We start from the raw sequence: 16,879 nt of genomic DNA on the forward strand, positions 1-16,879 counted from the left end.
TTCCTTTGGCACATTACAGCATCAAACCACTTTCCTTTTTTTTCAAATCTGCTTCATCTGCTTTGAATTTCACCACTGGCATAGATGAGATGACTAATCCAATTTCCCTCTATGCAGAGAGAGTCCTCTTGCAGTTCTTTCTGCACTTCTACTTTTTCCCTGAATAGTCGTCATTTAATGCCCCGTTATCTTAGATGGCACTCATTTAGTGGTTTATTAAGCAGTAATTTAGCAGCCTGCTATCAGTTCCTACTGTAGCTAGGAAAAATATGCAATCCAAGTGTGCAAGATTTCTGCAGAATTACAGCATTTTTGTGATTTTTGGATTAGAGAAAAATTACCAAAAAGTAATACCTATGAAATGTTTTCCCTGCATTTCATTGTTGTCCCCACACTAAAGCTCCCATCAGGCTATTCAGAATGTAGAGTGCCTGATCTACTTCTCTTTCCAGACCAAGCACTGAAATTGTACACAACTGCCAAGAACTCAATGGACTGAGATAAGCATGAGGAAGTCCTAAACCTGGACTCGGTTCTTCTGTCTGCACTCAGACTGTCCTTTCTGTAAGGCTTCCAGATGGGGAGCAGGCATAAAGCCTAGGTTAGGTTTTGTCAGCTGCTTAAAACACAGGGAGTTTAAATGAAATAGCGGGCAAGGGTATAAACCAACGTGTGTCCTAAGCATTAAATACAGTAGCATAGAGGGATCAGTGTAAATCCCAGCTGGAAAAATGGTTTTGTAAAATAATTTTGATGACAATAAAAGCAAAGACTTTTAGGATCTGGATGAAATTAGAAATATTTTTATTAATAAATCATTAATTCATGTTTCTTAAAGTTGCCAGATTACAACAAATAATGAAAGCAGATATAAAAGGATGCAGTTAAGAAGGTAATGAGGTATCAACTAAACTGGCACTGGCGATTAAGCAGGTACAAGAAATATGGAATTTTTCGTATCTGCTTATGGAAAGCATTTTTGGTTCTGGTTTCCCTCTGGAAACATATGCAGAAGAGACACAAGAGGACAAATCACACAAAATCTCCCCAAGTGGCACATCGTCCCACGCTCTACAGGCTCTTCTCTGGAGTGAGAACCTCAGGAAGAATTAACAGGGACACCTGAAGAAAACTGTATTTTGGACTGCTGCTGTTTATAAGAATATATCATAGCATCAAAAATGTCAAACATTGACATCAGAAAGGGAAAGGGACTCTCTTAAAGGTATAATGGTACATGTCTCCACTTTTCCGGTTTTCCTCAGGTTTTTCAGCCTGCTGACATGGCCAGCAACGTTTCCACTTCACGCACACCTGGCTCCAAGCCCTGTCGTGGTCAGGTTAGCCCTGCATGATGACCCCTTCCCTTTCCATCTCTGCTCCAAAGCAGAATTTCAGTGCAGCCCTATCAGCCTGCATTTTTTTCCCCCCTCCTTTCAGCTGGGTTTTGTTTTGCTAGTTATGCTGTCATTTTTTTGAGAACAGATCGGATAAAGGTCGTTTTTTACTTGAATGGAAAAGAACAGTAATTTGACAGTGAGACATTCCCAGCTTGCCATACATCAGAAATGCAGATATTAGCTCCTTTAAAACAGAGAATAGAGACAAAAATTACCCAAGCAACTCAACTGCTAGCAGTTATTTTCCAAAAATGAGCATTTACAAAGTTATGTTTGTGGCTTCTGCTAAATTTTAGGATGCCATTACTGAAAAGACTTTAACTTCATTTGTGTTTGCTCAGAAAAAGATCATCATGAAGATATTAAATAGTCACAAAAGATGATGGCTTCAAATAGTGTCTTTTGGCTGATCTATAATCATTTGCTTTGGCAATTTTATTCAAGAACATTAGCACTGATCGCTTATGCTGTGTTCCTAATTATTTCTGAAATATTGTGCTGTTGCTCATGCTGAAATACATAATGAGCAAAGCGGTAGGTTAGTTCGAAATGCAATGTTCTAACTGGTTTTTAATCAATGAGTGATAATGATAGCTTGTGTTTTGACTTTCACTGTTTAATTGCCAGTAATAAAGCAGATCTTAGCTGATGATATTTAACAGGGTTCAGTTTCATTTATCTCCGTTTATTCTATTTATTTTAAAAGTGCCTGGGAGCTTTCAGTGCTTGACACAATAACAAAATATACAATGCTAATTATATTTTTGTTGCCTAATATCTTCCACAATAGAGGATTATGATGCCCTTTCATGGGGGGTTATTGCACCTCACTATTTTCAGCAGGTTTCTGAAATGCAGTAAATTTGCAATGGTAAAGCTATGTTCCGTGAAATCCCAACCAGATTTTTCTGAGATACGGACTGTTTAAATCACTATTTCCCTTCTGCTGCTTATGATAGTTGTGAATGTTTTTGCCAGGATGCCAAAATAATAATTAAACATAAATATTCTAAGGGTGAGGCAGATCTGTAGGTGATGCTGCACAGGAAAGGACATCTCATCAGAACAGCCATACCGGCTCGGATTGAAGGTGCATCCAACTGATGACATGAGAGTCAGCCAAAAGTAGACACCTAAAGAAGACCACAGGAGCAGAGATGGCACAGAGCTTGAATACTATATTCCATATTCCGCTACTTTTATCTTACATGCAATGCCCAAAGCAGAGCTGAACTGGGATGATTCTTCTTGTCTGGATAATGGACACAGTCAAGCACAATCCCCTGGAAGCAGAGAAGTGTGCCGTACACTCCAAGCCATGCAGCAGTTCTCTGTCTGTATGGCAATACAAAGGGCTCGGAGGGCAAGTGAAGAGATATTTCTGCTTGACCCTTGAGTTTCTTCACCGGCCGATAGTCAGTTTTGCAATAGACTGTGCTTGATTTTTGGTCAAGAAAGACCATTTTTTTAGTTGTAGTTTGAGTTCCAAATTTAGTTTCAATCTACTAAGTGGATGTCAATATTGTGATGACAAGCATATGTAATCAGTCAGTCAATACGATAAATATTTCAATAATATCCTGCCTGATTAATCTAATTTAAATCAGGATCTGACTTAGGTTTAAAATATTATAAATATCTCTAGCATTCTTCTTCAATTATATGTAAGAAAATAAAGACCTTTTTAATCTTGCCTGGTTTGACATTACCTTAATTGCTTAAGATGATTTATTTTCCAAGATTTTATTCCCAAATTCTCAATCATCTGAAAGCAAGAAGTAGATGGCAGCCTGAAATTCCTGTATCAGATCTTCCTGTGTCCTAAGGATTTTTGCTATGGTAGTGATTTGGACCACAAAAATAAAAATAAATAAATAATTTTCTCCACATGTTTTTTTCTATTATCTTCATGATATCTATTATTTCTAAGCATTATTCCAGAATATAAACCCTTCTATCTACATACAAAATAATTTCAGATGTCAAGTTCTTAAAGCTAGTTCCTGACTAGCTTTATTCGTGTCTGTTATTCAAGCCATAGTGGGAAAAGAAAGCATCTATGAAGTGGCCATTTTGTTCCCGTTATTCAAAGTAAATAGACAAAATGTAAATAACATGTACACAGAGCTTAAGCATCCACCTGCAATTTAAGTGCTTTATAATGGTGATTGCATCTAGATTTCTACAAGGTCTGGGACTCATAATACTGCAAAAACCAAAATACCACTTCACATTACAACAAATTATGAAGTGTGCCCTCTAGAAACAAAAGAGGAATCATTGTTTGGTTTAGTATATTCAAACTATTTGCAAACTAGCCTTTTTCATCATTACTTTTTTCTTCCAATGTGGCTGGATCTCTGCTACTAAGTACATGCCTGAAAATGATGCAGCTGTCATCAATATCCAGCAGCTATCACACACTGAATTGGTACAGTTTTCAAACACCAAAGTATTTAGTACAGCAAATATAATTTATTACGTAGTATGCAGTCAATATAAATAGAAGAGCAAAGAGACCTTCTTAACTGATCTCTTCCCTCTTTCCCTACAGTGTGCATGTGTGTGTCTTTGCTTGGAAGGATGTATATGTACTATACGTTTATATACACACGTAAGAATAGGACAAATATATGTTACATGGTACAGTGTGCTCCTCACACTGGGAAGACTAAGAAAAAATGGAGCATCAGTTGCTTATACTTTGTTCAGTAGGGGTTGATTCATTGTCCATTGAAGTTTATGAAAAGATTTCACTGACTTCAAAGCATTTTGGCTCATAGCCTCTATACAGAAAAAGAAAAAAATTGACAAAGCATAAAAATGTATATACCACTAGCTATAAATTTTCAGCCAAACTTAGCATTCATCAGGCTGCTGCATATTTTCTATACTGAAATTTCAGTCACACTGGGGAAAACAAACAAACAAATAAATAAATAAATAGAAGTGTCCTATTAAATTCAGTTGTATTTATTCAACGTTTTTCCAACAGATTCCCCAAGTCTTTCTGCCATGGGGCAGGAAGAGAAGTGCTGTGAAAGATGGTAAAGATTTGTGTAAATGAATCTCAAGATTAAAAGGCTTGGTTGTCCCAGATACCTCAGGCTAGTCAAGAACAGGGCGGTGGAGGAACAAGACATTTCAGTCTAACTCCTTGAAATCACTCAGATGATCTATCCTAACATAGAAAAAGGGAGAAAAGAGAGACAAAGCTATTCCACCCCCTAGGCTTGCTCACGATACAGAGGAAAGAGGAGATGGAGCAATTCCCTTTTGTCTCCCTCTGTCTCCAGAGTCACTGGATAGGAGCGTAGGGCTGCAAAGCGAGATGCTTAATGAAGAGACTGAGATGGGTCTGAAATGGAGCTTAAAGGCTGGAAGAAATTTTCAAAAATATATTTTTTTCTTTCCATTTTGAATATAAGCAAAACTGTAGCTTGCTATATTGTTGTATGCTTTTTCAAGTTAGTGTTTCGCTCTCTCTCCCTCTCTACAGAGCATCTATCAATAGTTGCAATGCAGCTCTGGAGTCATCACACAAAACCCTAGAGCTGATCAACACTAGCAGCGGCAAAAATTATCCGAGTTTATTTAATCACCATCCTCCTAGCACACTTATGTTTTGCACCAAAAAGAAAGTTACAGAGAAACAAAATGGTGGATTTATTTAACTGTCAGGATATTAAATGATATAGCTGTTATCTTTTCCTGTATTGTAAATTATTGAATTAAGCCTTCAGTCAGTTTGGCAACAGTGCCAAATTAATATTACAACAGTACAATGCAGCAAACAGTATCTGTCATCGAATCTAGGTCTCACTTATAACTGAAATTACAGTGAACAAAATGCTTGTGCAGTAGATTGAAAAAGGTTCATTATTATTTATTCATCTTGCCTAGTAACACAAAAACTAATGAAATTTCATTGAGAAGAGTGCATGTCAGGATTACTATACATCATAAAGACACATCCCTCTAACTTCATCGTGGATATTTGTCTCCGTAATTAGATGTCTGTTCCACAACGGTTCTGTATCTGAAGGACATGACCAAGATCATGACATAAAACAAATCACCTGCACAAATGAAAAGGCTTCCTTTATCTTGCCTACATCTTGCACAATAGTACAAAAGTTTTCATAATATCTTTCCACAAAGTCAATGCAGTCATGCACTGTTAGTAATTCTATCATTGTTCCACATTTTTTTTATTTTAAAAATAAAATATTACATTATTAATACAGTTCACACACGGGTGTATTTATAGCCCCTATACCTATTCAGTCTATCATACCTTCACGTGTACCTCCGCAATAAATCTGTGTTCATCTATAGCCAAAAGTGGAAATTAGTGAAGCTCCATTGAATGCTATCCAGAATGCATCGATTATGAGCAATTTTCTTTCAATGTATCTTGAACTCCTGGTCTGGAAACTTTAGAGAATATTTTGGGTTTCTGTTGAATGCGGTTACTATCATATAAATGTGAAGTAAGAGTTTGATTGCTATAGTCAGTATGATATTATAAGAAACTTCACATTTTGGCATTTAGAGATCTAACATTAATTATTTTGTTATTAGATTGTGTGTATCTGTTAGACAAAAATGCAGATGGGTAATATATTCACTGATACCCCATTATATTCACAGAAAGTTAGCTCAAAGTGTTGGAGCAATGCTGGTTATCGTAACAGAATGCTTAAAAAATGTTTGAAGCACCAGATTTTCACAAAATCTTTTGTCAATATATATTTAATTGAAAAAGGCTCCTAATTCAAGAATACGGTCAGTTTTGCATAATACTTCTTTATTTATTACCTGAGATATATTACACCCTAACTTTATATTCTAGATTCTGGCAACCCTGAGAGCTGGTTATATTAGTAATTAAAGTCATATTTTATACTTTTATTGTTTGTTTTCACACCCAAGTACTTCAGGAAAACGTGCAGTTCATATATAACCTGAGTGGGTAGCTTGACACATTAGCCTCAGTTCACCCTATGCACACCACCATATAGGTTGTGTTTAAATATTAGGAAAAATATTGGAATATTTGAATAATTTTTCAAGGAATAAAATTTTGGGGATACAGAATTGTTGTCGTTGAAGACATGTAACATTTCTGTGCTGTTTGCCAGGGCTGGAGGAGCCCTAACTATTCCAGTCTTGCAAGTTATATCTCCAATCTCCCGTCCAGACCGTGGCTCTCTGGGTGAGCCACAGCAACCTCTGCGCACCAGGCACGGGAAGAGGAGATGCAAGGCAGGTCCTCGAGGTGACGGCTCCAGCCCTGCTGCTGGGAAATCGCAGGTTCACAGCTATGCCTCCTTTCATCTGCTTACCCTCACTATTTTTCAAATCTGTGAGGAAAGGGTATCGCTAGCCTACTGCGTCCCACATGAAAGGGATGCTTTGCACTGTTGACTGGGGTTTTATAGACAGCTTTGTATATAAAACCTGGGCTGGAACGCCAAGTTTCAATTCATTACTGAGAGTTTCTCTGACTTCAGTAGGGCCAGGACTTCACCCTGCACACCTCCTCGATGTCTACCTTTCTCCCTACATCAGAGTTAGCTAAGTGTCTTTCTGGTTTTGGTGTCTGAAACAGAGACAATGTGGAATTTCACCACTACTCTCAATTTGACTTTTTCAATAGAACTGAAACTTGAAAGGAGCCCTGTGTCTCTGGAGCTCTGTACATCAATGTCTGAAGGGAGAAAACACATAAAAGTTGAAGGCCCTTTGGGAAAATCCTACAGGTATTAGGTTGCTTCTGCCTGCTCAAACCTATAACATCTCTTCTAATCTCCCTTTCTCTGTATCTGTCTCCTGCTTCACTCTCTCTCTGATAGAGAACTGGATGTCATTGAGAGGGAGAGGAGGGAAGCCTGCCTCCACTGCCTGTAGTACTGACAAGTGTTTTTCTTTTTACAGAATGCTTTCGTGGCTCTTTTCTGCTTCTTCTTTTCTCATCTCCTCTTTCAGCGTTATCTGATTCCTTGAACTGATGTGTGTTACTTTATGCTTTCCTGTTATCAAACAGTGTCTCATCCATTACCTCTCATTTTGCATCTGTCATGCTCCTTTTAAAGTCCTTGAGCTACATCATCCAGGCTTTTGATGAGGAAAATAATCATTCCATTCTGCTTCTGACAACATTCAATCAAAAGCCCCAGTGTTACTTGCAGGGAAAGACTCCATCACGTCTATAAATCTGTGGGCCCTAAAAATTCCCCCTCTTCCAATTAAAACTTAGCAATGTCTTTGGCTGTGAAGAAAATTAAACAGATTTTGAAGTCGTTTGGATTTTTTATATTTTTTCTACCCATGTTGTCATTACAAGGAAGAAGTCTCTAACTCACCTGCCCCATCCTTTTTGCAAGAACTGACAGGTGTTTTACTATCAAGCTGATTTAAAAGAGGCCTTTTAATCAGGTGTCAGCTTTGGCCCATAAAGTCATATTAATGTTTTGGATCAGATATGAGGCTCTATCTAAGGCACATTAAGAAAGATTCATTAGAAACTCACTACCCCTGGAATTTACAGCTTTCCTGCAACTTAATAGCCTGGATAAATTCATCCTTATCTGGTTTGCTTATGTGAATTATAGCAGTTTTGCATTTAGAAGCTTTTTAGAATACAGGTTTTACCATTATTCCGGCCTCTTTATTCTTACAGTCTTCATAGAATGGTTTGGGTTGGAAGGGACCTTAAACATCATCCAGTCCCACCCCCCTGCCCTGGGCAGGGACACCTTCCACTAGCCCAGGTTGCCCAAAGCCCCGTCCAACCTGGCCTTGAACCCTTCCAGGGAGGGGGCAGCCACAGCTTCTCTGGGCAACCTCTGCCAGGGCCTCACCCCCCTCACAGGGAAGAATTTCTTCCTCAGATCTAATCTAAATCCACCGTCTTTCAGTTTAAACCCATTACCCCTCATCCTACCCCTACACCCCTGATGCAGAGTCCCTCCCCCCTTTCCTGTAGCCCCTTTCAGTACTGGGAGGCCGCTCTAAGGTCTCCCCGGAGCCTTCTCTTCTCCAGGTGAACACCCCCAACTCTCTCAGCCTGTCCTCACAGGGAGGTGCTCCAGTCCCCCATCATCTTTGCGGCCTCCTCTGGACCCGCTCGAGCAGGTCCCTATCTTCAGTAAGGATACACCGATATGCTACATTCATACCTGCCTAAGCAGCAGCACGAGCCTTCCATGCCTAGTGCATGAGTCCACGTGAGGAAAAAACAGCCCTAATCCATAATTTATTTGGGATTTTTCAATACAAGACCTGTAGCTACTTGTTTTACTTGACACAGCACAAAGGACTCCTAATCTCTAAGCAGCTCCACATAGCATCATGGCAACAGAAGTAATCACAGGAGCTGCAAATATTGCAGACCTTGGAGCTCTCAGAACAGAACTGTACATTTCTGGTCCTTGAGCAATGAATCCTCTTGAGTTTGTCTACTTGGTGCTGATTCACACAGGAAACCTAAAGCCTTACGTGGTTGTTCACTGCAAACAGAGCATGATGTTTCTAGACACTTTCAGTTTCACCAAATAGAAATGAGTAATAGAAATTACAACTCCACTTTGAAAAAAAAAAAAAAAAAAAAAAAACCAACCAAAAACCAGAAAGGAAAATCTGTGGTAGCAAAGGGATTAAAAAAAAAGTCAGCTCTTTTGCAATATTGGTCTACTAAGTTATCTGTACATATGCTACAGACTGGGTCTTGGCCAGCCTGAATCGCTCACAGGCTGTATGGTTTGGCCAGCCTACATTGCTCTCAGGCTGTAGTGCCTAGCATTTCCAGCTGAGCAGATACCTCATGCGGAGCGAAGTAAGAATCCAGACAGACTCAGACAACAGGAAAGAACAGGGAGCAGAATTTGGCTGGAAAATAAGTTGATTAAGTGTGGGCTCCAGATTCGTGTCTAATTCTCCTTGTCTGGATGAGACTGTGCATAAACATTTAAATATTTATTGTGACTATCCAAAAACTCTTTGACTACATTTGACATGAATATCATAGCCCAGTAACCGTTGCCCATAAAGCAGTGAGAGGAAAGCACTCTGATATCTTCTGCTGATACATAATTATGAAAAAAATAGGCTTCCTCCTTTTCCATTGACACTCTGTTAATCTCTGTATTGGCTGAAGACAGGATCATATAATGAATAAAGGAATGTTGATTCATTTTCAAACTTTAGATTTGAAATCAGACTAGCATAATTATGGTCTTTATGGAGATCAAACTGATTGGATATCATAAAGAAATACATTTTAACTTCTTATAAAACATTTCATAACAAGAGTTTATATTTGCTGTCAAGAACCATACCGAGGATTCGCACACAAGTTTTATGTATAAAAATGATACATTTAATCAAATATTCATATTACAATAGATTTTAAAAAATCTGACTTACTTAAACCTTAACAAAAGTAAACAGTCCTACAAAGATTCATTTTTCCTGTGAAGAAATCATGATGACTGGTATTGAATCTGGAGAATGGGGAAGAAATATATGGCCATTCTCTATACAAAACACAAAAGGATGCATCAGGAAATTAGAAATGACCAGCCTGACCTTTTCTATAAATAAGAGATGGACTCATAATACACCATTGGTTCTGAAAGTGCACATCATTTCTCACAAATCTGGTGTTATTCTCTGTAGCAGATCAGGCAACAAGAAAAGGATATTAAAGAGAAAACAAAATGATAGCATGAAGCCACCTTTACTAAAATTCATGAACAATATTTTTGTGATAGGGACTGCGACGTGTCTACAGCAAAGGAGCTGTTAGGGTACATGTAAACTATTGTGTCCTTGTTCAACACAATAAGGGTCTGCTGTACTAAGGACACTGAAAGGGGATACAAGAACTTAGATGTTCAAAAGTCTGCAAATGACAAATGAGTCTAAATTGAAATGGGAATTTTATGCTCAATTTACCAAAATATTTATATTTTTATCAGCTAAACCAGAGATTTTTATGTACATCAGGTAGCTCACCACTGTTAACTTCAGACCCACTCAGTTACATTGATTTAAAAAATGAAACAAAGATCTCCAGGTGATTTTGGCACTTTAGAAAAGCTTTTCACTGGCAGTTCTGGGAAGGTAACAAGAACGACTAATGGGCTCAGTAAATTAACCCAGAAGAGAAGAAGATTCCTACCAAAGATAAGTCAAAGGATCAACTGTAGAAACAGTGAAAAAAGAAATCTTAAAATTTGTCAAGGGATTAAAAATACAAGAGTAGCAGGGAAAGAAACAAAGATTATGTTACTATATCCAGTCACCACCTCTGAGAGCCACACTGGCTTGCCCCACATGGTTTGCTGAACAAACTGTTTTCTGCCCTACTCTCTACAAGAAAGACTACCACGAGAAATGGAAATAGTTCTGGTTTACTTTACAATCCTTTGATTCTGAAAGTATGAAATAAAGGAAAAATTATTTGGGGTCTTAGGTCAATATTGGGAGACGTGTAATCTTTCTGATCAGAAAACTGGAACTGTAAAACACGAGTTATTTGTTTTTCCTATAGCATCTTGCTCTGTGACTAAAGACCCCTGGAAGAACCACCATATAAATAATTAAAAAAAAAAAATTAATTTAAGATTTTGGAAGAGGTAAGGGCTGAAACACATACCTACCTTTAGTTATTTGAGTAACCCCACCACAAGTAAACAGCAAGGGCCTATCATGTCTTGAATGTATTTGAGCAACGGCTTCTTTCATTACGTTTGCTTCATATTGTCTGAGATTTTCACCTGTGTCCATTGGTTATGGATAAATCATGAAATATTTGCAGTCTAAGTTCACAGATAGCCTGCAAAGTTTAACAGAATGAAAAAGTTATGGAAACAGATACTTTTTATGTGATTTACCGCATTTTATGGTCTGTTATGTCACTTATAACATCACATATAATGTTCAGCCAAGTTTAATATTTTATCGTCAAACCACTAGCTCATCTCAGCTGTTTTACTAGCCTGACTTACTTTATATCCTAAACTGAGAGGATGTATTTTTTCTTCCTAGTATGCCCACGCTATCTCCTTTATAATATGAGATATTCTTAAAATGAGATGTGTCTACCCAAACAGCTATTGTGGTATAAAACAAATCAATCTTTTTTGACTGCTACTTTGAATTTTACTCCAATTCTCTTGAAGGCTATTTCTCACAGGTACTGCTCATGAAAACACACTCACAGCTGGGCTTACTTTCTGAGTTTCTGAAGGATATACAGTGTAAATCGGGCTAACAAACGCACAGGAATGTGCATCTCGATTAAGATATATGGAAAACATTGCAATTATCAGATGCATTCCTTAAAAAGCCTTCTGGTCAAAAAAGCTTAAGTATAGAACATTTTCATTTGTTCATCACTCTCCAGAGTTTTGCCAGATGTTCTTTGCTTTAGATCCACTGAAGTAGAAAAGACTGACTACACTGATCAGTAAAAACCAACTATACTCCTAGAAAGATGAAGTTTTTAACTTTTCTGGTTTAGTTAAAATATTTCCAGGTATAAAATAAAGATTAAAAATCAATGATATTTTAAAAGTTTAAATATTATATTCTCATCACTCCAGCTAAAAATCATTCATACAATTCCAGGATTCAGATTCTCAGAAAAACATCAAGTGTCACAAAAAGATGAAAGCTGACAACAATGCTGATCTGGCTTTTTTAAAATTTAGAGGACATAGATTGAAGTGGTTGAAAAGTACAAAGGGAGATGAATATGTATACAGCTGGTAGCAGATACAGACAACCTGATTTTTGATGCGCTCTCTGTGCAGTTGCTTGTGGCCCTGCAGAAGGTGCTTGGGGTGACAGGGTGCCAGCGGCCAGAGCTGAGCTGGCTGGGGTGGCGCTTGGGGATCTGCCTGGGGGTACACACTGAGTTAATGCATCAAGACAGCTGATCATCTTTGGGGATGCAGGAGGAGACTCTGCTGGTGTCAGAGCAAGACCTATTTGTAGGAGCTGAGAAAATCCTCCAGGAGTTACAGAGCTATAGAGCAAGAGGATTGCACCCGGCAGCCTGGGGACTGAAGTGATAACACAAGGTGTGAAGCAGTGGCCTTTGGAAAGCAGGTTGTACCTTCCCGCTCTCATTACCAGCAAACAGATAAAATAGGCAAATAAAATCAGACGTGATTACATCCAACATCCGTGCTGCTTACAGAATACAACTGCAGAGCAACTAGTTTCTGGGGTTAATACTTCTTCTTCTCAGCTGTGTAACTGTACTGCAAACTTTCTGGGTTTTTTGGATTCACGTAAGACATCTGACAACTGAAGGACTGTCCAGTGGCTAAGCTTTAATCAAGGATCTAGGATCATTTATTTGTTCTGTCATTCATATTCATTTATAGCCATGAAAAAAATCACAATCTCCATGAAAGTTTTCCTTGCAGAAACCACTTAGATTTTGAGGAAGCAAATTGGTCTCCATCCCAGCCCATGTGTCTGTTGTCCCCTGGTGTTTACATGCTGTAACTAGACTCTGTGGGTCACCATGAGGATAGAGATTCTAGTGAAAATTATGACCAACCTTTATTTAATACTATACCTGTTTTAAAAGGGCTCAAATGAGGAGGGAAAAAAAACCCAACAAACAAAAAAGCCACAGACCAAACCCTGAAGCCAGGCCAGCTAAAATATACAAAAGTAATATACTGAAGGATGTGAAGAGTTAGAGGAGAAGGAAATGACTGATTCCGTCAGAAAGTGGTGTGACCTTCTGGAACCCATCACCAGAAAGAGAGGCCAATGGCAGTGGAGAGGAAAGCCCAGGACCACGACATACCTCCTGACCTAGAAGCGCCTTGCTGGTCTGCTCGAGGTCCTGCCTCTCCCTCTCCCACAGCACGTGCTCTCACCCGCTGTAGCAAAACGTCTGCGCTGCCAGAGCTCGGCAGCGGTCAGCGAGCTGCCTGGCTTTCAGAGGGTGATGTGAGGTTGACACATCCACTTCACCAGGCAAGCAGGGAGGTACAAACACCAAACACAGAAAGCCACGACTTCACCCTTTCCTGCTTCCAGGCACAATCTAAAGCCCAAGTATGAGGTAGATGAGGGATATTTAACAGATGGCCATATAGCTTCCATAGGAAATATGCAAAGAAGCTAGTCTTCACTGTCACTTGCAAAATAAATCACCAACACCCGGGACGTGCAATTTTATTATCAATCAGGCTTGAAATATTTCCTCCTTAATAGTCAAATGTCTGGAGGTGGATTCTCTGCTGAATATAATATCAAACCTTAAGTTTTGACCGAAAGCAAAGGACACCAAAGGACACTTTTATGTGTAAGGACACGCTAAAGATATCTAATCTTAAATTATTGTTTTTCTTTCACAGGGGAAGAAACCCTTCATGGTCCTATTTTTATGCAAGAGCCATATGATATCACTTATTCCATGGGCTCAGCAAATCCAGAAATCCTACTGAACTGTACGGCTAAAGGATATCCACTCCCATACTACAGGTGAAGTCAACTTTGAAAAAGTATTGTTTCACTGTAAATCTTTTAACTGTGTTTTAATCAGTAGTACACCATCATCCATACCTCAAAATGTATCGAGCACTGCCAGAGAGAGTATACATAGGTATAGTAAATTTGAGGAATGAAGGAAAAGTACTTTTGCTAGTCTACTCTTAAGAAAATTAACACTGGAAAAGAAAGTACATCATTGAAAATGGCCCCCAAAGTATTTTAAAACATACAAAATTACTTCTGCATCCACAGAACAGCTGTGAAAATGGAAAAACAGAAATGCCGTGCATCTGATAAAACTTTCCGTACATCAATAAATGTTTGTAAAGAAAAAGAGCAACAACTTTGGCCATTTCTAATTCTAACATTTCATGTATATATTTATAGTGTTTATTTAGAGAAACAACAAGGCACAGCTCTGGTATCTAGCTTACAATACCCCATAGACTCACCTAATAAAACCTTAGTACACAGGATTTTTTGTTTATTCAATAACTATGGACTCATCATTTAAAACGTAGCTTGTTGCACCAAGGATCTGGAAACCTGAGTCTAATAAGAGGAAAAGCTGGAAATCTGGAAAAGAGTGACAAGGTGCTTTCTTCACAAAAGAATGAGGAAAATAATGGTCTGGGAAAAAGAAATTTAAAAAAAAAATAAAATGCAAGCCATGAAAGAAAATTGTGTCCTACCAAATACTTAGACAGTATTTATTCAATACGTTTTAATTGCTCACACAACAGCTTCCTCTGTAAAGTAGCACTACTAGTTATCAGCTGGGCTTTGGTACTTCATGTATTAATTTGTTTTCAAATATTGTGCTAGTAAAGGAATACGTCATCTCCTTTTCACAGTGTAACTTCTATTCCTATGAGTAGATATCCTGTCATTTTCCATCCCATTTTTTCTTCCTGTTTCCAACATGAACATCTACTGGTTCATGTCATGAATTTCAACTCTTTCCAGTTCATCCATCCATCCGCATCCTCTATTTATAGAGGCAGCTTCCTCAGAAACTTATAAAAATTACCGACTCTTGTATTTCAACCATGGACTCCACATGCACAAGTAGTAAAGACAGCAGGTTTCATTAGGCAGAAGAGCTATGAAGTCTCCTCCCATCATATAACTGATACTCATATTTCTCTTTCTACCTGTTCATTAATTAATTTTTTTTTCTTTGCACAATAAGGACATTTTGCAAAGACTCAGTTACTCTAGAAAGATGAGATCAACATCTGGGGATGGATCCTGAACCATCTAGGTCAATTAGAAGTTATCAGACTATCAGAAGTTATCTTCTATTACAACCTGGGAGCTTTTCACCATGACTTGAAAGGCATGGGGAGTCTTCAGCACTTTTCTTTGATTTCACTAGAGCTAATGCCAGTTTTGTCAGATAAGGATTCAGCCCATATATTTAAAGTTCCAACAATTCTAGACAAATCAAGTACAGTATGAAATTTTAATCATATCCTTTGTTGAGTGATGGAAAAGAACAGCAAGGACTACTGCAAGGTTTTTCTTTGATTCAGAAATACAGAACCAGTACTACAGGAATAAAGTTATGTACAAGCTATATTGATATTGAACACCTCTTCGAGAAATAAATATGCTGATTAATACCTTTTCTTCAAAGAAAAAAATGCTTAACATTTCCTAAAGGTTTTATTTTATTATGTACTATATTAGTCTTATAGACTCAGAGAATATAGTAGCAATCTTTTGCAACTTCATTTCAAAATCCTGTGTGTCTGACAACCACAGTGCAAGAATTGCGTAAGGGCTAAGTAATAAAAAATGAGGGACACTGATTTCCTGTTGGACACTGTAGGAAGTAACGGAAAACATAGGTCTGATTATGATGTAAACAAAAATATGGGTAGAAGCAGAAAATCTGTGTAAATAGCCTGAAAAATACCATTTTATCTATTATGCCTTTTTCTATAAAGTCAAAATTTTTATATCAGGTACATTATGTCAACTGTTTCCCTGTGTGATGTTGGTGATAAATAAACATAACCTTTCAAATCAGATCTATAATTGTTTGCATTTAAGCTTTTCTGTCATAGTTGATTGAGAGATTATCATCAAGTAATTTATGTAACAGATTTTACTTGTTTTTCTGCTTGCAGCCTATCCATGAATTATCACAGTTCCACAGTTCTCTTCCATTAAGTCATTCAGTTCAGTACAACTAGCCTTCCTCCACACTGAAAAAAGAAAAAAACCAACCAAAAAAACCAACCAAAACCCAAAAACCAAACAGAAAGAAGTCACCTAGAGCCTGCCAAGGAAGTGTTTTTTGCAGTATTTTGACATTTTCTGTTTGGTTTCAGGTGCTTAGTTCTCTTTTTCTGAACTCATATTCGCTCTCCAGAGTAATCACATAATCTAGAATTTCCCTGCAAATTGGAAATTGAGGATTTTATTCCCTCAAAAATCTTCACAGAGAACAGTCAGTTGAACAAATAAATAAGAAACCCAAGGCAAGAATAAACATTATTCACTATAACAATATTTTAATATTTTAACATAACATAGAATGATGGAATAAAATAAGATAAACAGATTCAAATTCATTCCCAATCAAAGTACCACAGAAGATAATTGTAACAGACAATTAAAAGTGAGGGGAACACAAGCACAAAGATGATTACAAATGACATAAAGTACGTTTATAATCATTGCATAAAATTGTAGAATGATTCCCAGTAACCCCAAAAAATCTATTTGTCTTATTCATACCTTTGAAAAAACAAATTACAACCCTGCTATAGTGTACTTTTTCACTAAAATGTTGTCCCTTGACTCACTGCAGATTCTGCTTCAAAAGTGGAGTAGAACTGAAAGTGCCTTCAACCTCTGTTGTCTTGTACACAGTCAATAGTTTTAAAACTTTTTTTATTTTCTTTGTCTATGGAAATAATGTATACTGGCTGTCTCTTATA

At 37.7% G+C, this 16,879-nt stretch overlaps 1 protein-coding gene across 3 annotated transcripts in view; it reads left to right on the forward strand.

The window, feature by feature from the left end:
• The window catches only part of CNTN6 (contactin 6), a 151,288-nt gene that overhangs the window by 45,517 nt on the left and 88,892 nt on the right, over positions 1-16,879 (forward strand). For all 3 annotated transcript variants that reach the window (XM_026857656.1, XM_026857657.1, XM_026857659.1), the window contains exon 3: positions 13,793-13,919. In XM_026857656.1, the coding sequence (XP_026713457.1) occupies positions 13,793-13,919 (127 nt within the window). The remainder of the gene's footprint in view (positions 1-13,792; positions 13,920-16,879) is intronic.

This window comes from Athene cunicularia (assembly GCF_003259725.1).
Source record: "Athene cunicularia isolate RWA chromosome 12 unlocalized genomic scaffold, athCun1 chr12_part1, whole genome shotgun sequence".
Taxonomy (NCBI): Eukaryota; Metazoa; Chordata; class Aves; order Strigiformes; family Strigidae; genus Athene; species Athene cunicularia.